The sequence below is a fragment of the Zonotrichia leucophrys genome, chromosome 26, assembly GCF_028769735.1.
Source record: "Zonotrichia leucophrys gambelii isolate GWCS_2022_RI chromosome 26, RI_Zleu_2.0, whole genome shotgun sequence".
NCBI classification, from domain to species: domain Eukaryota; kingdom Metazoa; phylum Chordata; class Aves; order Passeriformes; family Passerellidae; genus Zonotrichia; species Zonotrichia leucophrys.
The window spans coordinates 1,124,156-1,150,859 of record NC_088195.1 but is presented as its reverse complement, the minus strand read 5'-3'; the positions used below and the strand labels follow the sequence as shown (position 1 = coordinate 1,150,859).

General features: G+C 47.8%; 1 protein-coding gene across 4 annotated transcripts; it reads left to right on the top strand.

Moving 5' to 3' along the window:
• The first annotated feature begins 633 nt into the window (after positions 1-633).
• Positions 634-25,607, top strand: HIPK1 (homeodomain interacting protein kinase 1). 4 transcript variants are annotated; one of them, XM_064732870.1, is made up of 16 exons: positions 634-827; positions 1,793-2,870; positions 7,976-8,099; positions 10,057-10,176; positions 10,892-10,978; positions 11,811-11,995; positions 12,283-12,445; positions 12,805-13,027; positions 13,843-13,964; positions 15,512-15,646; positions 18,118-18,257; positions 18,400-18,582; positions 19,074-19,289; positions 19,532-19,770; positions 20,093-20,241; positions 21,100-25,607. In XM_064732870.1, the coding sequence occupies exons 2-16, from the start codon at positions 1,795-1,797 to the stop codon at positions 21,583-21,585; spliced, it is 3,648 nt and encodes a 1,215-aa protein (XP_064588940.1). In that variant the 5' UTR covers positions 634-827; positions 1,793-1,794; the 3' UTR covers positions 21,586-25,607. The 4 variants fall into 4 exon arrangements, with proteins under 4 accessions (XP_064588940.1, XP_064588942.1, XP_064588939.1 ...); XM_064732872.1 differs by having other exon boundaries at positions 18,115-18,257; positions 21,364-25,607; XM_064732869.1 differs by having other exon boundaries at positions 18,115-18,257.
• The last annotated feature ends 1,097 nt before the right edge of the window (positions 25,608-26,704 follow it).

The following is a 26,704-nucleotide window of genomic DNA, read 5'->3' as shown; positions in this document are numbered from 1 at the left end:
TGAGTGGGTGATGGTGACCTGGCTGGATTAAGTCCCTTCTTGGGAGCATCTGCGCTGGTCCCACCTGCCTGTGCCAGCAGGGTCATGGCAGAGCACAGGGCACGGGATTGTGTCCAGGTGGGTCTGGAATAGCTCCAGTCAGGGAGACTCCACACCCTGCAGGGCACTGTGGTCCCTCACAGCACGGTTCTTCCTCGCCTTCAGGTGGAACTTGCTGAGCATCAGTTCCTGCCCGTTCCTCTGCTGTCCCATTCTGTTCCCCAGCCAAGTCCAGCCCGGCCCCGCTCGGTTCCCAGCCCTGTCCCGTTGGGTTCCCGGGTCCCGCTCCGTTCCCAGCCCTGTCCCGTTCCGTCCCCGGTCCCGCTCGGTTCCCAGCCCTGTCCCGTTCCGTTCCCCGGTCCCCCTCCGTTCCCAGCCCTGTCCCGTTCCGTCCCCAGCCCCGCCCCGCCCGGTCCCGGCCCGGCCCCGGCGCTTCCTGCGGCCGCCCCGCCCCGCGGTCACGTGCGCGCTCGCCCGCTCGGGGCTCGGCTGGCTCGGCCTGTGCGGGCGCTCGGGGCCCGGAGCGGCGGCGGGAGCGCGGCGGGGCCGGGGGCGCTCGGGCCCGGGGCGGCGGCGGGACGGGGCGGGGGGAGCCCGGCCGGGCCGTGAGGGCGCGGCGGAGCCTGGCGGCGGCGGCGGAGCGGCCTGGGGGCTCCCCCCGGCGAGCGCGGGCCGAGCGGGCCGGGCCGGCGGCCGTGGCGGGGCTATGATGAGCCCGCTGCGGGGCTCCGCACCCCCGCGTGTCCCCCAGGCAGGTCCGGCCCGCGGCTGAGAACCCCCCACCGGCGGTGAGTGCGGGCGGCGGGGCCCGGCGGGGCGGGCAGGCCCGGGCCCGCCCCTTCCCCCGCGCTGGGGCTGCGCCGGGCCGGGGAGGGCCGGGGCGGCGGCGGCGGGGCCGGGCCCGAGCCCCGGTAACGGCCCGGTCCGGTCCGGCGGGCTCCGCTCCCGGCGGGCTCCGCTCCGGCCTCCCGAGCGCTGCCCCGGGGGGAGGCCGGGCCTGCCGCGGTTGGGTTTCCCACCGAGTCTGTTTTTACAGTGCCTAGGAAACAGGCCTGGGCACGGGATCGGAATTCTCGCAGGGTCTTGCCACTTCCTGCGCTCCCCCGATCCTCTGCATTGTTTTCTCCGGTGCTGGGGTTGTTTTAGCCTGGAGAAAAGGCGGCTCGGGAGTGACCTTATCGCTCTCTGCAAGTCCCTGAAAGGAGGGTGTAGCCAGGTGGGGGTCGGGCTGCTCTCCCGGGTAACGAACGGCAGGACAGGAGCACGGAGTGCTGAGCTGCGCTAGGGGAGGTTTGGGTTGGACAATAGGAGGAATTTCTTCACTCGTTAGGCACCGGAACGGGCTGCCCGGGGAGCTGGTGGAGTCACTGGCCCTGTAGGTGTTTGGGCAACTGGACGTGGCACTGAGCGCTCTGGTCTGGGTGACAGGGTGGTATTTGGTCACCGGCTTGGACTCGATGATCTCAGAGGTCTTTCCAACCGAAATGATTGATTCGTGTCGTGTCCTGGGACTCCTTTAGCCCTTAGAGAGCTGGATAAAGAGCCGTGTGCTTCTCAGATGCCGAAATCCCACTGCGTAGCCTCACTCGCTGGTGCCCTTAGGGCAGGACTTAGAGACGTTCCTTTCCTCAGTGGTGGGCACCACATGGTGCTCAGAAAAACACTGGGTTTTTGTCATTCTGGGTTTTGTGAGCTAGAGGATCTTGTCCATCCCAGCCTGCTGTCCCTTATGAGTTCTCCTCTTCCTTTCCAGGTATGGCCTCACAGCTGCAGGTGTTCTCCCCTCCGTCAGTATCCTCGAGTGCCTTCTGCAGTGCCAAGAAACTGAAAGTGGAGCCGTCTGTCTGGGATGTTTCAGGACAGAGCAGTAGTGACAAGTATTATACCCACAGCAAAAACCTCCCAGCAGCTCAAGGGCAAGCCAGCTCCTCTCATCAGGTAGCCAATTTCAGCATCCCTGCCTACGACCAGAACCTCCTTCTCCCCGCTCCCTCCGTCGAGCACATCGTGGTCACCGCGGCCGACAGCACCGGCAGCAGCGCCACAGCGTCCTTCCAGAGCAGCCAGACCATCACCCACAGGAGCAACGTTTCTTTGCTGGAACCATACCAAAAATGTGGATTAAAAAGGAAAAGTGAAGAGGTCGACAGCAACGGTAGTGTGCAGATCATTGAGGAACATCCACCTCTCATGCTGCAAAACAGACCTGCGGTGGGAGCTGCGGCCACGACCACCACGGTCACCACGAAGAGCAGCAGCTCCAGTGGGGAGGGAGATTATCAGCTGGTCCAGCATGAGATCCTGTGCTCTATGACCAACAGCTATGAGGTCTTGGAATTCCTGGGACGAGGGACGTTCGGGCAGGTGGCCAAATGTTGGAAACGTAGCACGAAGGAGATTGTAGCCATCAAAATCCTGAAGAACCACCCTTCGTACGCCCGGCAGGGCCAGATCGAGGTGAGCATCCTGTCTCGCCTGAGCAGTGAGAATGCTGATGAGTACAACTTTGTCCGCTCCTACGAGTGCTTTCAACACAAGAATCATACATGCCTTGTCTTTGAGATGCTGGAACAGAACTTATACGATTTCTTAAAGCAAAACAAGTTCAGTCCGTTGCCCTTGAAGTACATCCGGCCCATCCTGCAGCAAGTGGCAACTGCCTTGATGAAGCTGAAGAGCTTGGGTCTGATCCACGCTGATTTGAAGCCAGAGAACATCATGTTGGTGGATCCTGCACGCCAGCCCTACAGAGTGAAGGTGATAGACTTTGGGTCAGCCAGCCACGTGTCCAAGGCCGTGTGCTCCACGTACCTGCAGTCACGCTATTACAGGTAAGCACTGCCCTTGCTCCCTGAGCCAGGTCAGGCTGGTCCTGCTGGGGGCTCCTGCTGCACACACTGAGCTTTCCTGTGTAACCCCAGCTGAGGGGCAGCAGGAAATCATCAGCTCTGCATGTTTCCTGGAGATTTCTTCTGAAAGTTGGGTGTAAATAAATAGAGTGGCTGCCTCAGGGTGGCCTAATCTGCAGCCCAGCACCTTCCTTTCCCCCCTCAGATCAGTGCACTAAGTTGATTTTATCCTGTCCACTGGCTTGTGACACTGTATGAGGTGGCAAACTGAAGAAGTGTTAAGCAGTGAATTTGTCTGCTATGATCTGAAACTAGTCCATTAACCTTGGACACTTAGGAGGGAGAGAAGTCAAAGGGATGCCCATTTCTATTCGCTTTTGTTTCTTCTGATTCTTCATCTTTGTCTGAACCCCCTTCAGGAGCACATGACTTCCTGTGTCAACCCTGGCTAGGTCATGCTTTCATGAGACCTGCAGCTCCCTTAGAGCAGTGATGAGAAAGATCTCTGCTTCCCTTAGCAATATTAGAGATGTCTTCTGCCCTACTCCTGCCCAAGAATTAAAAGTAAATTATGGCCAGAGACATTGAAACTCAGAGACTGTGTGTAAAGCAAGCTATGCTGTTTCTTTCAATTATTCCTCCAGCTTGGCTCTGTTAAGTCTGTATTTGAATTTAAGTAGCAGCAGACTTCAATAAACGGATGCAGAAAGAAGTTCTGGCTTCAAAGGGCTGCAAAGAGTCTGTGCTGTGTTGTCAGGGCTGCTTTGGGTGGAATGTGAGCTCACTTGACACAAAACTCAGAACTAGTATCTCGTCCTTCCAGCTGGGACCAGACAGGACTGAGACACTCGCCCCACCCTGTGTCTCTGCCCTGTTTGATGTCTTCCCTGGCTGCTCACTTCAGTTTTTAAGCCTGGCTTATTGTAGGTTTGCTCTGTTCATCCCTCATGCTCCCTGTGTGCTTGCTCCCTTTGTTTTTGTGTTGTTTTTCTTTTTATCTCCAGCACCCAGTACCAGCTTTCCATGACATTCCTTTCATGTGATACAGACTTTTCTTAATCCATTGCTCATGATCTTTGCTCAGCTTGTTGGCACCAATCTTTCCAATTCCAAACTATTGATTGGTGTGTTTTTGTTTGTAGTGCAGTTGTCCCCTGTGCCCCCAGCTCTGTAAAAACACCCACTCTCTAAAATACATCATCAGTTTTGTTGTTTTTGCATGGAAAGAGATGACCACTGGTCAAGAATCTGCTCTATCTGACTTGCCACATGTGTCAGCAAAGCAGTTTGGGGAGGCCCATGGTGCTCTCCATTTTCTGGTATCTCAGAAAACAGATTTAGCTGAGGAAAAGCAGTGAGGGGGTGATAAGAATCTTCCAGGGGCTGCAGGGAGGGAAATTCCTGCTCCATGTGTGTGTGGGGCACTGGACTCCAGCCCCTTGCAGCTCCCTGGGGTGACTGACTCTGCCAGAAAGGCAAATAACCTGGGATTAGGTGGCGTTGGGCTGTCTGCTTGGCTGGAGTGAGGAATGCTGTGATGTGGAAATCTAGTGTTTAGTGATATGTAATTAGTCAAATGGTGATGATTACTAAAATCCATAATCTAGGAATTTACAGAGATGGTGCAGAAACCAGCTTGTTGTGGGAGAACTGGATTGCTTTACCCGTATTCACATTAAATTAGTGTTCAGATGAGTTCCAAGCTGGAATTTTTTTCAATGCTGTGTTTAATGAAAGAGCACAGAGCAATTCTTCCTATGGTTCTCTGTCAGCCATTAAAAATAAACCTCTCTGTGCTCACCTTTTAGCTTTCAGTCCCTGTTACTTGGGCAACCTCTGCTGTGGAAAGATCCCTTTTGCACAGAAGCTGTGCTGCTGCCTGACCCCGCTCAGGAGGGGCAGTTCTACTGCTCACACTTCAGAGAGTGAGCACAAGTGCCCGTGAGGAATCCTGTGGCTCTGAAGCCCATCATGGAGTAGGAGTAGATCAGCTCTCTGCAGTGAGCAGTTCCTGTGGCAGCTCGAGGATGTTCTTGCAGTAATTCCTCACCTGAAAACGAGAGTACCATGCTCAGGGTGCTTTTGTTCTTGGGGAGGATGAACTATGGAAGGAAATAGTGTGCAGAAATAAATAATCCCTGCAGTACTGATCTCCCTGCTGTACAGAGCGGGGTTTCCTGATGCCCTGTGTTAAATGTGAGTGCAGCCATCCTGGCAGTTTGACTCAGCTCCTGACTGTGGGACCGGGCAGTTTGGGCCATGGGAGGTGGCCCTGAGCCCTGGGCAGCTGCAGAGTGCAGGAGGATCCATTTCTCACCTCTGCTCTGGGCTCCATGACCTACTTCTGTGCCAGCCATGCTGGCCTGGGGAGCAGCAGTGCCTCTGCCAAGTCTGACTCTGCTAATCCAGCTCTGAGCTGGCCCTGCTGCTCCCTGCATTGCTGCACTTGCACAGGCTCTGTGTCCCCTCCATCCCCAGGCTCGGGTGTAAACACGGCGTGTTTGGAAATGCTGGGAGGGAACCTTGCAGATTTCTGGGGCTGCTCTGAGTCCTTTCTCCTCTGAGGGTGCCTGAGTGTGTTTGTCAGCTTTGGGAGGCAGTGCTTAGCGAGCATCTGTGCAAAGAGTGTTGTTGATTTTATTTCAAAGAGCTTAAGATGGTAAAATCACTTTAATCTCTGGCAGAGCAGCTATGGAAGTGACCTCTGCCTGCTGTCCTGGTTCAGCTCACATCTCATAAGGCTGCTAATTGTAGTGATGGAAAAGGAGATGAGAGGAATTCTGATTTCCCAGCCCTGTCCTGCAGTCAGAATCAAATCAGGTGGCTCATGAGAAGTTCATTTATTTGGTTGTAGGGAATAAAATACAAAACTTCAACTTGCTATCATCGTGATGTTGAGATTTAGGAATATGTGAGTCTGTTCCATCCTGGAGTGAAAGAGCAACAAACTGCCACCAATCTCTATTTCCTTTGGAATTGGGGGGAATTTTTAGCACACTAGAGAAGGATTAGCATGCTCTGCATATTCCACAAGCCAACTATATTTTAGTTTGTTTGCCAGTCCAAGTGCAGCATGCCTTATATGACAGGTCTGGGTCCTTTCTGAATTGGAAATTTCTACATCAGGGTAATCAAGAGGGGCAGTACAGTTTGCTGATGGTAAAGTAATGGCAAGTGGTGTAAATGTGTGAATTGTACTTTTTCTGCTTGTGAAGAAAGAGAATCCTCTGGTTTGCACCTCTTACTTAGCCTGTAGAAAGCTGTATCCATTCTAGCATATTTCCTTAAAATATAAATGTTGGCAGGAGAGTCAGCATTCAGATATCAGCTACTGCTCGTGCTTGCACAATCATTTATATTTTCACATGTGAGAAACCTTTCCAAAGTCAACAACTGCCAGGAGCAGCCAAACAAGAAGGTAGAAACAGATCAGTGTTGAGTGGAGAGTGTCATTATGTCTTAGCTTGAACAATCTGTTATTCTGATTACTGGAGGTGTATCATGGCTCTGGTTTGGGGGGCTCAGACATAATAAAATCTGGATAATAAAGAATAAATGTGACCTCACTGCAACAGTGAGGTTGTCTTTTTTATAGAATCCCAGACTGGTTTGGGTTGGAGGGGAGCTTAAATCTCATCTCATCCCACCCCTGCCATGGGCAGGGACACCTTCCACTGTCCCAGGTTCTCCAAGCTCCATCCATCTGGCCTTTTCTGATCCTGTGCTTTCTCAGGTGCCCTGAGCAGCTGGGCTGAGTGCCTCTGTTTTGGGGACACCTGAAACAAAAGGTGTCTCTGTGTCACCACTGCACAAAGGGTGATTAATTGGGGAGTCACTCTTGCCATGGATAAACAGCTGGGAGGCTGAGGAGTCGAGGAGGGTGAGTGTCAAATTTACTGACACCTGTACATTATGCAAGCCCTGGTTTTTAGAATTCTGTAAAGGGATCAGAGCTGGTTTCAGAGCCTTTTTTAACAACTGAAGTATCCATAGTGAAACAGCAGAAATGCCACACAAGCCCTGGGGCATGACCAGGAAATGGATAGCCTGGAGTTTAGGGCTTTTCTGTCTTCCTTTGCTCTTGTGTTAGTTATTGATGATGAAGGTCAAGGCTTTTGTATTTCCTGTACTTTCCAGGGTAAATTCCCACAGCAGCTCACCTGGGGCTTGCAGCACCTGGGGTTTTGTGCTCTATGCAAATGTGGGACCAGAATTTCTCCTGCCGGAAGAGCCTCGGTTTGTTTCAGAACTCTGTGTAGGTGAGGAGCTGCACTAAAACATCCTTCTGTGTTCTGAGTCAGCTCCAGACAGAAATCTCCCTGAAATCCCAACCTGTTAGAGAAGCAAACCCTGCTTGGAGTGTGAGGTTTTTTTATCACCTCCCCGTGAGGCTGGGCCAGACAGGTACATTTTGCATTAGGTGTGGTTGAGTGCACAGAAACCTGAAACACAACCTCCAGCTGGGCTCTCTGCGTCCATTTTAGACTCGAAACTCTCTGAGCAAAGCCTGCATGAAAACCTGCTGGTAGAAACCCAGCTGCTCTCAGAGGAGCTCCTTTTGCTGCCTCTGCAGGGGCTCTTCTTCCCCACATGAAGCAGGCAGCCTCCTGCAGCTGCCTGCCTGGGGGCTCAAGACCTTCTCCTAGAAAAGTCCCTGTTTGCCAGAGCTTTTCTGCCCAATTCTGGTAGGATAGACTGGACCAGATTATCCTGAAGGTCTCTCCATAATTCTGTGATGCTGTGTGCTGTCTCAGGGACACCTCACATGCTGTCATGTGTAATTAAACTGATTACTCAAGGAGTAGCTTTATGCAACTGTGATATAAAGGCCTCCTAGGAGCTAAGGGGCACCGTGGCAATAAAAGAATCCATCCTAAGTGAAAAAAAGGTTGGGATCCATTAGGCCACCCTAGGAAACAACTTCTGCTTTAAAGTGAATAATTTATATTCACTTTATATTTTTTATAATTTTTTTCACTTTAGATTTTCTTGTGAGTGGAGGGGCTTTACCCAGAGTGGTTTACAGGGGAGAAATGCAGCTTTTCGAGTAGAAGATTTGACTTTTTTCTGTCATTTTCCCTTCCCAGAGCTCCCGAGATCATCCTGGGTTTGCCATTCTGTGAAGCCATTGACATGTGGTCACTGGGCTGTGTCATTGCTGAGCTCTTTCTGGGCTGGCCTCTGTACCCAGGAGCATCTGAGTACGACCAGGTGAGAGCACTGGGGGGTGTGGGATTTCCTGTGAAACCTTGATTTTCTGTGTTCAGACCCTCCTGAACCCCCATGTCCTGCATCAGCTTTCATCAGTGCACATTGCTGCTGTCTGAGCTCATTTTCTCTCTGTGATATTCCCATTGTCTCTGGGCAGGGAGCACAGAGTTCTGTGTGTTTTCACTTGAGCTGAGTGTATCCTGTCCAAAAAAAGGGGCCAATTTGCAGTTAACCCCTGGTTTCCAAACCCAAGAGCTGTTGCAACCCCTTCCTGCCGAAGCAGAAGCGGGGTGTGTGTGTCCTGGTGTGAAACACCCTCTGTAATTTCACCATGAGGGCAGTTTTTCCATGTGGGGACAGAGCAAGCCTATCATTCCTGCCCTGTTAATACCTACAGCAAGCCTCAGTTTTTATGCAAAGTGTGAGCCTCAAGCTGTCTTTGGAATCCAAGGGCAAGACTCTGAGAGGCATCTTGAACTAATTAGTCCTTTCTGTGGATACTTGGCATTATTACCTGGCCTAGTCAGTGCCTATAAAAGGACAAAAAGTCTGTGAGAGGGGTTTTTTCCAGAGTAGCTTTTCCACTGGGGTTTTTATGGTGGGATCTTGTTGCAGTGCTTGGTATGGTTTTCCTTGTGTGATAAAATACATGAAAACTTACCAAGTGTCTCACATGTGTCTTCCCAGCACTGTAAATTTCCAAAGGAAGCACAGTGGTACCTTAATGAGCACAATGAGTTAGAAAGTAGCTGAGGCAGGGCCTGGTGGTTTCCTTGTGCACTGAGTTTTGTGTAATTTCTGAGAACCTTATCTGCTGGTGTAGGTGGCTGGGGAGGAGCTGCTTTTTCCATTGCTTAATGAGAGGATTTTGCAGCCCTCTGTGAGGTGTGACTTCATGGGGTTCATTTTGATGTCTGAATTTCCCTTGATGACTGAAGATGACTTGGCTTTCATTTTTTTTTGAGATTCTGCAGCAGCAAGTGAAAGTTGAGGTGGAACTTGTGAGAGAACCTCTCCAGCAATGAGTTCATGGGCTGGGATGGGATTTACAGCTTTTTTTTTAAACACCCTTTGGCTGTAAAGCAAAAGTTTGTCCTGTAAAAATAGAACTGCTGCCTGAACTATCACACAGATACAAGAAATATCCACGTGCAGACACTTGGATCCACCTTGGCTTAATTGAAAAGTGAGCCTATAAATTAATGTGATCACAAGCTGTGACAGTGCCCTGTTTTGGCACAGTGCCATAGCAGGAGTTTGGCAAATAAGAAATGCTAAAGAGCTGTAAATGATCTATAATTGATGGTTTGATCAAGGCATAGTTACCTTAACAATGTGAAGTTTTTTTACATTTGCTATTTGCTTTCCTTTTGAGCACAGCTTTTTAATTGTTATCCTTTTACCAGAGTCTTATCAATACCACCACAAGGATTCAGGTGCATCTTCCAAAATTCTGAGCCACTTTGTTAACATGTAAAAAGAAGTGTAGTAAATGTGTTAGAGGATATTTGGTTTCTTGGTCAGTGAGAGCTATGCCATGATGTTATTCTGAAATTGTGTGCCTAGCATATTGTGTAGGCAGACACAGCAATGTTGCTTGGATAATCATGCCTTTAATTATTTATACATACATGATAAATTCTGTGGTATTTTTTCCCCTCAAAATGTCTATTTCTTACACTGTCTTAAAAACCTACAGTCTGCTTGCATATACATTAGCAAAAATATTTCCATAAAATAAGAGAGATGCATTTAAAACCTGAAATTTTTGCTTGATTGCAAAAGTGGCTTTATAAATACTTGAGATGGTCCCTTTAATTTTGCAGTTTTGCATATCTGGGCAGTCTTTCTTTACAGGTAATTTCCTATTAGCTGTGAACAAACCTTGTTGTTAATTACCCCATTAGCTGTGAATTTTTGTGGTGGGAGTCCTCACTCTTGTCATTTTCTTTCCTAGATTCGTTATATTTCACAAACTCAAGGCCTTCCAGCGGAGTATCTTCTCAGTGCAGGAACGAAAACAAGCAGGTTTTTTAACAGAGATCCAAATTTGGGATACCCACTGTGGAGGCTCAAGGTTTGTCCGTCTCTCCCATCCCCAATTCTCTTTTCGTTGAGGATCTGATAGAAATTCCCACCCATTTCTGGGTGCTGTGCAGACACTGAGTGCGGGTTGTGTTTTGGAGTGTGTCTGGCTGGGCTCTGAGGCTGCAGAGCTGTGCAGAGCTCCTGGTGCTGCTCTGACAAAGCAGCAGGGATGGTAGCACCAGCAAAGGGTGGGTGTTCCTCACTGAGATAATGGCTGCTCATTCCCAGGGAAGTGTGTCATCTTGTTGTCATCTCCTGACAATCCAACCACTGAAATATGGGGTATTTTGTGATGGGCTTGTTAGTTTATCAGGAATCTGGTTTTGGGTTGGCAAAGGACATTAAAGAATGGATTTAGGCCTGATTTGCCTTTGAGCAGCAAAAAGAAGGGAATTTTGCCTTTCTTCTTTGTAGAAGAGGGATTTAAAATATTTATAGCCTCTTTCTAAATCAGAAACCTTCAGTTCTTCTGGCTAATGCACTACCCAAGGCAGCCTTGAAATGAAGTCATGCTGTTGTTAATTCAGCTTTGCAGTGAATGATCTTTCCAGCTGAGGGAATGGGATCCCAGGGCTCCTTGCTTTGACCTGCTGGTGTGTGGTGTGTCTGAAAGCAGCAATTGATCATCTGCCTCAGCAGTTTCTTGATGCTTTTTCCTTATCAATACACAATATCTCAGTTTATACTAATGTTTTCTTTTATAGACCCCAGAAGAACATGAGTTGGAAACAGGAATAAAATCAAAAGAAGCTCGGAAATATATATTCAACTGTTTGGATGATATGGCGCAGGTGTGTGGGGATCTGGGGACACAGATAACTCATTAATTTTCCACATCTAATTTAGTAACTTTCATTTTTTGGGAGATCTCTAACAATGAGGCTCCTGTGCTGGAGCACCTCTTTTACTGGCAGTTCAGAGCACTGATGGAGGTTTACAGTGATGCCAATTTGCATCAGAAATCAGTGGATTAAATCTAGTCAAAATGTTAATTATAAACCTGTTTGAAATGTTTTGTGTTTTCTTATGCCTCAGTGTGTTAGCAGGAGTGTGCCCAGCCTGTTCCCAGTATAGCAGAGCAGTAGCAGAGCTGAGCCCCTTCGAATGTGTTAGTAGGATTAAACCTCTTATGAGACTTTGGAAATAGTGACAAGAACTACAGATCATTCTTATATTCATTGTCTCTTTAGGGGTAAAATGTAGGAATATCTGAGTGGTTTAAATATCATGAGGCCTTAAATATTAAATATTAATTTTCTGTCACTTTTATAGCTGTTACCATCAGGTTACATCTGTGCAGGGAAGGTGGAATCATTCTGCTTGCCAGCCCCTTATAGATTGCCCCAAGACATGAGGGCATTTTGCCAGTGAGTGGAGAATGAGGCCTGGTTGGTCCCTTTGAGTGGACCCAACTCCCTGTTGAGAAGAGAATTCCATGTGCAAGTTTGACTTTCTCTCCTACAATGAGCAGGGGAAAGGCAGTGTTAGCACTGTAACACCTGAAACTGGTCTGGCTAAGAGGCAGAAATGCCCAATAACTATTTCTGTGTGGTGTGAATTATTGAACTGTTAGGCAGCAGTTAATTTGATGCCTGTGTGAACTGCTCCCATGTGATTTTCCAGGTGAATATGTCTACAGACTTAGAAGGGACCGACATGTTGGCAGAGAAGGCTGACCGAAGGGAATACATTGATTTGTTGAAGAAAATGTTGACAATTGATGCAGATAAGAGAATTACTCCACTGAAGACTTTGAACCATTCCTTTGTTACAATGGCACATCTGCTGGACTTCCCCCACAGTAACCAGTAAGCTCCCCTGCATGGGCTGTTTTGTTTGAGGATTTGCTGGAATCACAGAGCAGCACTTCCCAGCTTTCTGTCAGGGCTGTTTGCTGCAGTTCCTGGCTGATCTGAAAATAGCAATGGCATGTGTAAGGAATGGAATGTTCATAAGCTTCCTTTTCATGTTTTAGGACATTCTTTGCTGGTTTAAAAGAACCTAAACCTAAAGCACGTGCATAAAGTTGGGGATCTGTCACATCTGTGTCCTGTTTTTACAAATCTGATGTTTTCCTTCTGTCATTCTGTTCCAGTGTGAAATCTTGCTTTCAGAACATGGAGATCTGCAAGAGAAGAGTGAACATGTATGATACAGTGAATCAGATCAAGAGCCCTTTCACCACTCACGTTGCTCCTAACACAAGCACAAACCTGACAATGAGCTTTAACAACCAGCTCAACACAGTACACAACCAGGTACAGCATCTTTCACCTGTTTTATCCTAATCAAAGATAAGGAGTAGGCTGATTTGGTGCCTTCAGGCCAAAATTTAAACTACTCTCCAAAATTCATAGTCTTGTCTCAAAGTGTAATTTCCCAAAACTCAGGCCAAGGAGCCTCTTTATTTCATGTATTGAAAATTTGTGAGTTCAGCAACATAAATTAATTGGGTGCAATTAATGTTTTTTGTTCTGTGTTATCTTAAGCCTTTTACCTCAAACATTTTCCAGGTGCTTTCCTCCCAGTTTTATATTGATGGTTCCTGTTGTTTGTTTTATAACAAAGAGAGATAAAATTACAGGAGATAAGTGATTTTTTTTGTTTGTTTTTCTAGGCCAGTGTGTTGGCTTCCAATTCCACTGCTGCTGCTACTCTTTCCCTGGCCAACTCAGACGTCTCCCTGCTCAACTACCAGTCTGCCCTGTACCCCTCCTCTGCAGCCCCAGTGGCAGGAGTGGCTCAGCAGAGCGTTTCCCTGCAGCCTGGAACCACCCAGATCTGCACACAGACAGACCCCTTCCAGCAGACCTTCATTGTGTGTCCCCCTGCTTTTCAAAGTAAGCCAAGAACCCTTGGTGTGATGCTGTTAAGGCAGGAAAAGTTGTGATTTGGACCAAAGTGAGAAAAGCCTGACCAGAGCAGAGCTCTCTGTGGGTGTCACACGGGGCTCTTGCATCAGATGGAGGTGCAGAACCAGGTCAGACATGTGCAGGCAGCTTGATTCCCTTCCAGGTCCTGCTGGAACAGGTGACAGGACCTTGCCTGCCTGGCTTGCAGGCTCCAGCTGCTTGCTCAACCAGTTTTTCCCCCCAAACTGAACACAGCAGCATTCCACAGAAAGCAGGGAGCAGAGGAGCCAGACCTGCCTGAAAATCAGTGTGTCTTGCTGTGTTTGTTATCTCAACAGTAAATATCTGGTGTTTGAGCCTCAGTTCACAGCCCTGATGCAGGTTTTTGCCACCTGCAGGTTGTCACAGGTTGTGGGTCAGTGAGCTCAGCGCAGGCAGCTCTGTTCATGCCTCTGTTCATCCTCAGGGCTCTGCAGTTCTGCTGATTCCTGGATTGTCTTAGTCTGGAGGGTTATTTGTGACATGGGAGCTGATGGTGTAAGGCTTGAACTCCAAACTTGTCTCAGGCAGCTTGGAATGGGAGTCTGTGTCACTGTTTGTGCAAACCAGACTCCACAGAGCTGAGCTGTCCATCTTAGCCCTGTGAGATCCCAGGGTGCAGAAGTTGATGTTCAGCTGATGTTTTACTGGGATTTTGTCAAAGCTTTTCTACCCCTTAACCCTACCCTATCCTTAGTAGGAATGTGATTTTTGGAAACTAAAGAATAGTGCAGCAGCTCAGTGATGTGTCTTGTCCTCCACAGCTGGACTTCAGGCAACTACAAAGCATTCTGGGTTCCCAGTCAGGATGGAAAATGCTGTCCCAATTGTGCCACAAGCACCTGCAGCACAGCCACTGCAGATCCAGTCTGGAGTTCTCACACAGGTAAAAACCCACCCCAAACCCCTCATAGGCTCAGCTGCAATTCCACCATCCAGGAGAACCTGCCTGAGAGCAGGGGTTCTCAGGACACACTGAAAGGTTACATGCAGGTCACTTCTAAGAGAGTATTTTCTTGTTTTGTTTTGTTTTTCTGGAATATTTAAAGTCTGAACTATTTTATGTCATGTGGCTCCCTGGTTTTAGGAGTTTGATTTAATAATGGGAATAAATATGTGGTTTTCAGCTGCTAAAAACAAGGCTGTGTTTTTCAGGCATGGACACTGCCTGTAGGGCAGTGCTGGTCATTTTTGCCTACACTTTAAAAACGTGGCAGGAGAAATCATTGCTGTGAGAAGTGAGATCCCGGTAAACAGAGGTGACAACACAGATTACTCATGCTAAAATTTCATCTTTAAATCAACAAAATTATTTCTGAATCCTCAGCTAGTTACATTCTTAGTGTGAATTACTGTGTAGCAATGACATATCTATTTCTGCAGTTTGCAGATTAAACAACATACAATACCAAAATTCACAAATTATTCTAAAAATGCTGTTTTAAATATTAGTACTGTGTCATAAATTCAACCCATTTTAATTTCCAAAAAGTAATCCTTTATTGTATAATAAGTGCCTGGTGATTCACAAGTTTTATTCACTGAAAATTTGTAGTTGCCTTTATAATTAAGTGCATTTTTATTTATTTGCATAGTTTTAGTTTCTGCTGGCATTAACACATACTCTGTTAGTTTTACTCTTCAGGCAGCATATTGCACTTGCAGACCTTGTAGAAGAGTAATTTTTAGTTTGTTCAGTCCAAATGTTTAGGTAACATTCTGTGATTGCTGGTTTCTTTAGCATTAATGATACAGGTCACAGTATCCAAAACACAGAACCCACTTGAGGGCCCACCTGAATCCAAGAGTGCAAATTGTACACCAAGAATCTAATTTATATTAGACATTTGATGGACTAATACGTGTCTGGGTGGTTTCATCTCTGATAACTTTGCTCTTTCATGACACCAAAGACCTGCTGTGCCTTCCATGAAATCCCATAGTTTACCTTTTCTCAAGAGTTCTGTGTGTGGATTTGAAGGTCTGACAGCAAGTGCAGGGAGCTGCCCAGGGTGCACTGTGCCATGGCTGGTGCAGCATGGCTGTCACTTGCCCTCTGGGACCCAGTAAAGTGCCACTAGCTGAACTCATTTTGACTTTTGAAATGTGTCATCAGAGAGACGTCCCCTCCCCAAATTTTTCCCCAGCTCATTTGGACTTTTGAACTGTGTCATCGGAGAGGTCCTGTCCCCAAATTTTTCCCCAACTTGTTTTGACTTTTGAACTGTGTCCCTGGACTGGAGATTGCCAGTTCCTCGTGCTCTGCTGGGGCCCTGGAGGTGCCCGTGGAGCAGTGCAGGCTCTGGTGTCGGTGCTGGTGTCGGTGCTGGTGTCGGTGCTCCCTTCCCTCGGCGCTGGCCCTGCCCGGCGCACTGACCTGCACTGCCCTGCCTCGGCTCGTGTGTTTCACTCACTGCCTGATCTACATTTCAGGGAAGCTGTACACCACTAATGGTAGCAACTCTTCATCCTCAAGTAGCCACCATCACGCCGCAGTATGCGGTGCCCTTTACCCTGAACTGCGCAGCCGGCCGGCCGGCGCTGGTCGAACAGACGGCTGCAGTACTGGTAATTGCCTCCCTTGATTGTGTTCACTAACTGAGTTTTTGTTTTAACTTAGACTTGCAGAGGGCATGGAAGCATGTGCCATCTTGTGGCTGTGTTCTTGCTACATCTTAATGTCTTGTTGTTTTCCTCCCCAACATTGCTGAAGCACTGTCTGACTCTGACGTTTAGTGTGGCTCTGTAAAGAATCCAGATCCATTGACTATTACCTTTGCTAGCCTAGTACTGAAAGCTCTTCTAAACTAGACCCTAGAAGAGTTGTAATCATTCTTGTTCTTCACTTACTCTCCTATCTTTGCCTTTTGATTGTGGAATACAAAGGAATCAGTCTTTAGCTTGACTCTGCTACAGGTACCTGGATGGCCAGAATTTGACCTACTTGGCAAGTTAGCTCCATATATTGTTTGCAACACGTGTAAAAGCTGCTTTGTATGGAGAAATGTTTCAGATCATTAAGCACAGGCTAAAATCCCTAATGACAGCAAATCCTTTAATGTATTGCCCTGGCAGTTGATTTCTCTTAACCTCTGTTGAACATTGACAATAATTTTCTGGCCTTTTGTTATTTATAGCCAATCGCACGTAGCTTGCTTCATCCAGATAAAGATTCTGTTCCTCACAGATACTTTCAGTTGATATGTATTTCTTGGTTGAAATTAAAGGTGAGCTCTAGTATCCAAAATGGCAATAGCTAGCTTTTAGGTCATTTGGAACAATTTTTAAAAAAGGATGGGGGAAAGGAACGAACACACCTTTAAGAAATGTATCTTTGCAAAATTGTCCTCTTCTGTATTCTGGCACCTGCATCAGAACAACTTTGCAAGTGCCACAAAGAAGTCATTGTAAAACTCCAGAATCAGATCAGTGAAGCTTATGAAAACATTGCAGTGCACTAAAGTGCTGGTATCCTCACATGTCCTTCAAAGCACATTCCATTGTGTGAACCATGTTGTTTCTTGTGGCTTTAAAGTGGTAGTTTTGAATGTCGTTTTCTTCCGAGAGGGAGACCTCTGCTGAAGTGGAGTTTGCTCGAGTCATACCTGTCCTGAAATTTAAACCCAACTCATTTGAGTTCTCGTGAACCAAGTGAGCTGCTCCCTGCTTCTGGGGATGGGAAGGCAGGAGAGTGGGGCTCTCCTGGTCACAGCTCTGAGCTAAACAGACCCAGGGGTGCTTCTTCTTTCCTCCTGTTGAATTTGGATTGCTGAAAGGCTGCAATCTGGGCTCCAAAAACAGCAAGGGGTGACTATAGCAGAGCTTGGGACACAAGTGAGTTGTTAGTGATGTTCTCCAAAGTGTATTTGGGCTTTGATTCAACAGGCAAATTCTGTTCTGCTGTGTGTGTGCAGTGGACTTGAGGTTCAGCTCCCCTGTACAGCAGTGGGGATCAGAGCCGGCTGTCTCCAGACTCTGAGCCTGCATTCTGAGTTTCTCTGGAGCACTTGACTAGTTCTGTTTGGATTCTGGGAGCCTTTGGCGTGAATTTGCTCACCTTTAGTGCTTCCAACACTTCTCCCTTGCTGCTTCCCCTGAGTTTGCATTAGCCATTTGCTAAGCTTTGCATATTTTTGTCCTTCCTCTGTCAAAACAGTTCGTCGCTTGGAAGGCCCGATTTCTGCCTCTCATTGGGAATTTAAATCTTGCTGTATTAAACTCTCTGCTTTGTCTTGTGCAGGTGTTGGCTTTTGGAAAGACGCATGGTGTGACTTTTAACATATTTCTCTTTTTATTTTTCATTTTTTCAATGTTATTGTTATTATTATTATTCCGCTTATGTTGGCAGAGGTTTTAGCAGCTCTCTGCTTTGAAGGCTTCTTGTTCGGAACTGGTATTTATTTGTACTAAGTGGATCTGTTACTTGCAGAAATACTGAATTTGAAACAATAGATTTTGCAGTTTAAGCTGCAGGACAGAAAGCCATATGTTATCAAAATCATGGAAATATTATGCTGTCAAGTTTATTTGGAACAGTGATGATATTAGTGAATTGAACCTGCCTTCATGTAACCAAATTATCTCTCAATGTGGCTTTTCTTAAATGCTTCAGCTGAGGTGGGTGAATTTCCACAATAATGACACCATCTCAGCTCTCTCAGTGTGAGCCCTGCAAGGCAGAAAAGCAGAAAGGACCAAATTGGTTTCATGTTTTGGGACCTTTCAGCGGAACATTAGTGTGAGTTTACATTCAGAAAGAGTCCCAAGCACTGCTGCTGCACCTGGCAGTGCAATACCTGGCTGCACGATATAAACACTGTTTTCTCCAGGTGACAGCAGTGGTAAAAGAGATCAGCAAAATATTGGGGAAGCTCATTCCTCTGATTTTCTTGTTCTTGGGAAAACATGCAAGGATGAGCTGTATCTCTGCAAGCTAACAATCCACCCTGGTGCATTTATTGCTTGGACAGATCTCTGCCTGCCCCTGCAGGAGCTGAAGCCTAGTGATCCTCGTGTCTGTGTTTGTTGTTTTGCAGCAGGCCTGGCCGGGGGGAACCCAGCAGATCCTGCTCCCTTCCACCTGGCAGCAGCTGCCAGGGGTTGCTCTGCACAACTCTGTCCAGCCTGCAGCCGTGATCCCAGAGACCATCGGCAGCAGCCAGCAGCTGGCTGACTGGAGGTGAGGACTGCAGCAGCTCCAGCTCCCTGCCAAGTGGGAGTGCATCCATCACAGAGCCCACAGTGTCTCCCTTCCCCTCAGGGCTCGTGGTTCCTGCAGTGTACTCATGGGCTTTGGGTCTCTTGTTTCTTCTCTGCCCCAGGAATGCACATTCCCATGGAAATCAGTACAGCACTCTCATGCAACAGCCATCTCTGCTGACCAACCACGTCACCTTGGCCACAGCACAGCCTCTGAACGTTGGGGTTGCTCATGTTGTGAGGCAGCAGCAGAGCAGCAATGTGCCAGCCAAGAAGAACAAGCAGCCAGCACCGAGCACAGCCAAGTAAGGATTCCATTGCTTCCTCTCCCAGTCCTAGAAAAACCACAAGTTTGTTTGTGGAGCTTGCCTTTTTGGTGGGGAAAAAGCATCTTCTGATCACAGAGGCATTGAGGGTGTAACTTCATTATGCTACAATTGCATTTAAAGATGTCTTGGAAAATGCCTGTTGTCACTGATTTAAATTGTATTAATTTCAGTGAGGGCAAGGACATGGTTGACCAAGTGCTTTGCTGGTTTTACAGAGGGGTTTTACACTCCTGGGGTGTGGGTGCCATAGCAGTGCAAGTGACAGAGGTGTTGGATATGGGGTGGCAGTTTCTGGCAGTGTTCAGGTGGCTCAGTTCTATTCAGAGCATCCCTGAGTGCCTTTGGCCGTGTCTGTGGCGCTTGACTGTGTGCACGGAGGTTCTGTTCGTGTATCCGTGTTGATGCTGGTGTGTTCCTAACGCTGTTTGTCTGAGCTGGAGCTGAACCCTGCTGTGCTCTCCCTGCAGGCCCAGCTCCTCTCTGGAGCCTGTGCCCACGCAGGTGTACTCTCTGATCGGGAGCAGCCCCCTGCGCTCTGCCTCGTCCTCCTCCAACGTGCCGGTGCCGGTGCAGGAGCAGCACCAGCCCATCGTCATCCCCGACACGCCCAGCCCCCCTGTCAGCGTCATCACCATCCGCAGCGACACCGACGAGGAGGAGGACAGCAAGTACAAACCTGCCAGGTGGGCTCTTGGTTGGGCTCTGCTGGGCTCAGCGTCAGGGAGAGGGGGCACACGGTGTGTGAGCTCAGAAGAGCTGCATGAGACAGAATATTCCCCATCACATCTCTGGGTTGTTCTGCCTGCAGTTAATCCGAGTTTTAATGGACAAGGAGGGAGGGTATGAAATCCCAGAGGGAGATCTGTAACCTGGTGGGCAAAGCTATAACATTTCCCATTTGCATTTTGTCCTTTTTCCCCTGCAGTTTGGGTATGAAGCAGAGATCCAACGTCATCAGCTACGTCACCGTCAACGACTCCCCTGACTCGGACTCGTCCCTGAGCAGCCCCTACGCCCCAGACCCCCTGTCCTCGCTCAGGAGCACTGGGGGGGCCCTGGAGCTGCCCAGCAGAGCTGCTGCTGACAGCTCCAGCTCCCGCACCATCATCGTCCCACCCCTGAAAATGCAGCTCAACGACTGCATCGTGGCCACCCAGGCTTCAGGTGGGTATCTCAGGGTGCTCTGCCAGGGCTCAGGTGCTCTCCTGTCCCTGTGACCCATTCATCCTCACAGTTCTGGACTTTCCACAAGCCATAGGTTTCACAGCTGCTGTTCTGAAAGCCTTGGTCTGTTTTCATAGTCATTGATAGATGTACCTTTCATTTACATTTGGCTGCACTTAGGAAGATCTATAACTATTCCTGATGGTTTCTTAGTCACATTTGAAATTGTAATTAAAGCAAGGCCCCTGTGACAGAAACAGTCAGTTTGGTGCCTAGAGCTGTGGGAAGGGGAGGAGTGGACTGAGCTTGTGGCATCTTGCAGGCATCCTGAGCAGCAGCAGCAGCAGCAGCAGCAAGAGCAAGCCAGTGGCCTCAGTGAGCGGGCAGTCGTCAGGATGCTGCATCACCCCCACGGGCTACCGCTCCCACCGCGTGGTCACCAACGGCGTGCAGCCCCTCAACCTCAGCCAGGTGAGCCCACCTGCCCTGCAGCCCTGGGGCTGCTTCACAGCTGCTTCAGGAACCGCTGAGGCAGGGAGGAAGGCTGGCTTGCAACAGGATCGGTACTTGCAAGTGCTGGTTCTTCAGAGCTGGTTCTGTCCTGCGGTGGTGCAGGGTAGGACAAGTGTGGTTGTCTCCACAGTCTCTCTTTATGCTCCTTGTCACACCTGACTTACAGCAGATCCTTCTTGCCACTCACTAGGGTGACACCAAGGTCCAGCTGTTGAATTAGAGTAACTTTGAAGGCACAGTAGGAGGAAATTCTTTAGTTCTTTACCTTTCTTTAGAGCTCACAGAGTTCCAACCAGTAGGTTAAGACTGGACTTTCTCTCTCAAACTAACAATTGACACCTGACATCTTTGGATGTTTCAATTCAAACATTGGTTTCACTTAATTTTGTGTCAGGATTTTTGATCTCTGGGTCACACTGCAGCCCCTCTCAGAGGACAGGGAGTGTTGTCACCCCTGCAGTTCACTTCTGGCATGGGCACCAGACAGGTTATCTGGTGCTGAAACAGGGCAGCCCTGCTTCTACCATTCCAACGTGCAGAGGAGTAGATGTGTGAGGAGTTCTGGGTCAGATCTAGGACCTGCCCTCACTTGTCCAGCTGTGGTACCCCCCGAGTGGCAGTTTGCTCCATTGCAGAGGAAAAGTGTCACCTTTGTCCCCATGGAAGTGCAGTCACCTTCTCAGATCTGCGGGAGGGCATCACAAGGGAGGATCTGCAGCAGTGTCAGGGGGGATGGAGGTGTCCATCAGGGGGCTCTGGCTGCCCCTTGCTCACCTGAGCACGACCACTAACCTCATTTACTCCCTCCCCTTGCAGAACCAGCAAACCACAGTGCTGGCCTCCCAGGAGAGAAACGGCAATGCTGTCCCACGCCGGCAGCAAGCTTACGTGGCCCCCCTCACGTCAACGATTTCTCAGGCTCCCTACACGTTCCAGCACAGCAGCCCAGTGCATCCCCACCTGGCAGCAGCCACGGCCAGTGCCCACCTGTCCAGCCAGCCCCACATGTACACTTACGCCCCCAGCAGCGCTGCCACGCTGGGCTCCACCACGTCCATCGCCCACCTGTTCTCCCCGCAGGGCTCGTCGCGCCACGCCGCCTACGCCGCCCACCCCAGCACCCTGGTGCACCAGGTGCCCGTCAGCGTGGGGCCCAGCCTGCTGACCTCTGCCAACGTCCCCCCCGCCCAGTACCAACACCAGTTCGCTCCCCAGTCCTATATTGGTGCTTCCAGAGGATCTGCTATTTACACTGGATACCCGCTGAGCCCCACCAAGATCAACCAGTACTCCTACTTGTAGTTGCCAGTGAAGCGCTGTCCTGCGAGGGGCCTGAGAGGCTGGAGAGGATTTCAGGTGAACCTTTGCCTGGGAGTGACTGCCTGGTTCGTGTTTCTCCCTGATCTGGTTGTATGTTGTTCCCAAATGTCTCTGGTGAGTTCAGTCACTAACTGAGCAGCATGCTTTGTTACCAGTACGAGGGTCACTAATTAAGTTTTTAAAATTTTACTTACTTTTTATAGATGCTTTTAAAAAATTCATGGTCACGTTTATTTAAAATTGTTCTGTTGTGCTAATCAAAAGGGGTGTCAAATCAGTGTCTCAGAAGACAGATCCTGATGTCTTTTTTAACTTGTGTAACTTAAACAAACAGATTTGCAGATTCTATTTTAGCAGCTTGCACAAATCCACGTTGCCACTAAAAATGTGCATGTTTATCTCATTACGTTGCTGGGGCAGTTTTAAAATCAGATTTAATATTTTGACATCTGTTCTGTAATTCACTTTGTCTTTAACAAATTGCTGGTTCTGAAAAGCCATTACATCTCCATATATGTTTCTGTCAAAGTATTTTGTTTACTCCTCTCCTTTGTTTAAGGACTGGTAGAGGCAGCTGCCTTATGCCAGCAACACGATACATTCAGGAGTCCTGTAAACTCTGGAGTCTGCTTTGTGTTCTTGAAAATTCTCCATAACCCAGCTGAATTTTTGTTGTGTTCGTTGCAGAATTCTTCTAAGTGGTTCAAACTGTATTCAGGATCTCACTGTGTGACAGAGCTCAGCAGCTCTGTCAGGGTGGTGTTGTTGTCTCCAGTTGAGAGTGAATAATGCAGCATTGCTCTAAAATTTGGTTTCTGCAGCTTATTAGATGCTGGCCCTATAATGGAGCTGGATTCCTTCACAGAAGCACAGGGCTTTGCTTTGTTCTGTTTTTCTTAATGTTTTTGCCTCACGTGGTTCATTTAGGAGGGAGATAAATTTGAAATACAATGAAACATCACTGTATTGATGTGTACAGCTTTTTATACTCCTGTGAGCGTATCCTCCTGGATATGTCAGCAGCTACTCTAAAGCGCTCTTAATAAGACTTGTAAACAGTACGTGCATGTAGGAATTGCAAGGAAAAAAATTAAAAAACAAGACAAAAAAAGAGAAAGAAAAAGAAAAAAGAAAAAAAAATCCAGATTTTAAAGTTTATTACTGAATTTAAAACTATTTTAGAAGTTTTGTATTGGTGGTGTTTTAATATTTTACAGAAAATGAAATATGTACATATTGATTAGAAAAATATAACAAGCAAAACTTCCTGCTAACCCCAAATGTTCTGTCTTTGTAATCAAAATGTGTAGTGATTATACTTGAACTCTGTACTTAGTGTTTGTCTAATTCTTAAACGTTCCTGGGGATGGAAGTGTTGTATCCTTTGTATTTAAACCAAAATGAATTGATTCATGTTGGAATGTATGTGATATAATGCAATGGTTAGAGCTCATCACTGTAGCACTGAGAGAGGAGTAGAGCTTCACGAGAGGAAAGGATACCTTGGATTTGTTTTGCACAGGTATGTGTGATGAAGAGTTGTTTGGTGTGTCCCCTTATTGTAGTGCCTTAAATGATGATGTAGTGTGACTAGAGTTTACAGTGAGCTTGCCTTACGAGGGACCAGCAAGCCCCCGTCGAATTGAAGCAATTCACCCACCCAGCTCCCCCAGCCAGAGCAGCAGGATGGTGCAGAGCCCTCTCCCTGTCACCGCTCTCATCCCAGCTCCGTGCTTGTTCCCAGTGAAGCGCCGTCCCCTCGAAGCTTTCCCTTCCAATGGCACATGTACTGTTAGTGTCTGTCAGTGCATTTCGGATAAGGTAGTGCTGGGAATGCATTGGAATGTTTAGTCTAATATTGCAGAAGTGATTAAATAACGTGCAATCACTTTTATTAGGTTTAGTGTAGCGTTACCTTCCCCCACAGGAATAGCAGATGTGTCGTGTAAAATATTGCTAGCTTGGTGATAGAATATTTATACCAAAGAGAGCCTGCTGTAAAGCACATAATACCATTAAAAAGTTTTATAGCTACTGCTAGTGTGGAGTTGTTGGGAAGGTCTGTCAGCTGTAGCCCTAGTTAGTGTTCAGAGGAAATACTCACTTTGGATAATCAGTGCAGGTTTTGGACTACACTTTGTTTTCTTGGGTCCCTTGTACCAGGAATTATTTCTCATCTAACGCATAAAGTATCTTGTCCAAAATGATGATATAAACTGGTTTGAGCAGTCGTGTGACTGCAGCAATAAGAGGTTTGCTAACCTTGAACCCCAGTTTATGTTCCGTCCCAGTGGGAAGGAGGCCAGTCCTGACCTGGCAGTGGCAAGAAATGCCCAAACCATTTCTGCAAGCCCACGTTCCTGCTGGAAGGAAGCCTGGACTGGCCTGAGGTGGAGGGACCAGGGAGGGCTGTGGAGCTGGGCGGTAGCGTTAGCCCCCGTTGATGTTCAGTGTGTTTGTAGAGAACCAACCTTGCTGTGCCACATCGTTGCTGCAAACGATGCTGTTTGTTGCTGTAGGCACTTTGTTGCTTTTTTTGACATTGCTTGTGTTCAGTACTTGCCTTGAGATACCTCTTGGGTACAGAGTTGTGCCTTTCCACCAAAAGGCAAACCGAGCTCCAACTCCCCGTTTCACAAATAGGACTTCATGGAAAACACTTCACTAACAGGAAAAAGAAAAAGACCTCTAGCAAAATCTGCTAATAATTTTGAGAACTTGCCCACTTCCCCTTAAAAACAGCAGCTTGTAATGTCCATTTAGAGGACCTTGGAACACAATTAATCCCAATGAAATGTATTCCCAAAGCACGGTGTCATCTCCTCCACTGCCCGAGTTCCCGGAAGTGTTGGAACGGGGAGGATGAGATGGAAATGATGTGGGTAAAATCAAACGTGCTCCATTTGGAACAAGCTGTCAAATGATACCCCAGAATTCCTCTGTGATTCACAGCAAACCCCACCCCAGCAGGGCCAGGGCCTCCCAGTCTGGCCCCAGTATGTGATGCCCAATTTAGGTGTATTGTGTTCTGCTCTAAGGACATACATCCCTTCTTCCCTTGCATATCCAGCCTCAAATTGGGTTCAAGAATTGACTCTCCTCATTGTCAGAGCCTGCTACACATTTTTGGAGAGAAGTCTGCTATCTCTGGATAGGAATTGGCATCCTTTAATTTCCTTCACAACTAGTTTGGGATTCACCTTTGGAATATTTGCTAGCCAGCTCGTGGTCCCAGCTAGGTTTGTCTGTGTGATTCCTGAGCTGTTCAATCAGTTTTCTCTTACCTGACCTGTATTTGCAGCTGTGATAGCCCCTGCAGAGGCAACTCCTGAGGCTTTCCTGCTTAGCACCTAATTGATGGGATGCAGTAATTTACCTCTGACTCAGCAATTTCTTTTAGTACATGAAACTAAATTGCTTCTAAATGACAGGATTGGCACAGCCCTGCTTTCTTTTTTTTAATTTTATTTAAACTTCTGAATGGTGCCGCATGTCCACATGGTTGTTTGTTGCTAAACTTTATATAATGTGTGATTTCAGATTCAGCTTGAACTATATCTATCTCACTACATGTAGCAGTACATTATATGTAATGTTAGTATTTCTGCTTGAATCCTTGATATTGCAATGGAATTCCTACTTTATTAAATGTATTTGATATGCTAGTTACTGTGTAAAATTTAACTTTCTTTTATGGTTGTGCTCTTCCTTTTTACAAGCCGCTAGATACAGGTAGTTTCTGACAATTACTGATCTATGTTTGTATTGCTGATGTACTTAGGGGGTATGTAAAAATCATTTTAACAAAAGAAATAGATATTTAAAAATTTAATACTAACTATATGGGAGAAGGGTCCATTGTGAAAACATAGTTTATCTTTGGATTCAATGTTTGTCTTTGGTTTTACAAAGTAGCTTGTATTTTAAGTATTTTCTACATAATATGGTAAAAATGTAGAACAATTGCAATGCATCAATAAAAAGGGTTAATTTTCTGTACTCTATTCATCTGGTCACTCGGTCTGTTAAGGGGGGTGGGAGAGGAGGTTGGGGGTATCTGGAATGAGGTGGGATGGAGATCCAGGGTGTGGATGTGGGGTGTGGATCCAGGGTATGGGTACAGGATGTGGATTTGGGATGTGGATTTGGGATGCAGATTTGGGATGCAGTGGCACTAGGTGGCACACTCGCTCTGCCACAGCACCACAGCTCCAATCAGACCCTGCTCAGATCATCCCTGCCCATGGCCAGTGCCCACAGAACCACCTGACTCACCTGCATCCAGGGCACGGAGCTGCAGTGTCCGTCCATCCATCCATCCATCCATCCATCCATCCATCCATCCTCCATCCATCCATCATCCATCCATCCATCCATCCATCCATCCATCCATCCATCCATCATCCATCCATCCATCCATCCATCCACCCGCGTCGTCTCCATCCATCCATCATCCATCCATCCATCCATCCATCTCCATCCATCATCCATCCATCCATCCATCCATCCATCCATCCATCCATCCATCATGGCCAGGCATGTTGGAGCAGGGATCCTGTAGAAGGATGGATCTTCCTCTGAAGATCCAGTGGAAGAGGCAGCTGTTCCCTCTGGGAATCCAGTGGGGACAAAACCCCTGTTCTGCTGTCCCCAGAACCTCAGATTATATTCCCCTAGGAATGCTTTTCTCCTCCCTCTGGGCTCACCTCTCCCAGTGGGATGCTGCAGTTCTTATCAGCCATGCAGTGACATTCAACAGCCTGTTATCAGCAGATGTCTCCCAGGAGGGAGGATTGGGTGTGGAAGAGATAAGGAAAACTGCCCACTGAACAGAAGACAACAGCCAAACAGATGGAAAATAAAATACATGTTGCCTTGCAATCTGGGACGTGGTGGTTTAATATTTTACAGAAAATGAAATATGTATGGGCTTGGGGCTGGTACCCGTGGTGCTGGTACTGTGCTGGCACTGTCCCTATTCCCAAGGGACAAACTCAGTGCACTGTCCCTGTCCCATGGGACAAAACCACTGCACTGTCCCTGTCCCTAAGGGACAAAACCACTCTGCTGGCACTGTCCCTATTCCCAAGGGACAAACCCT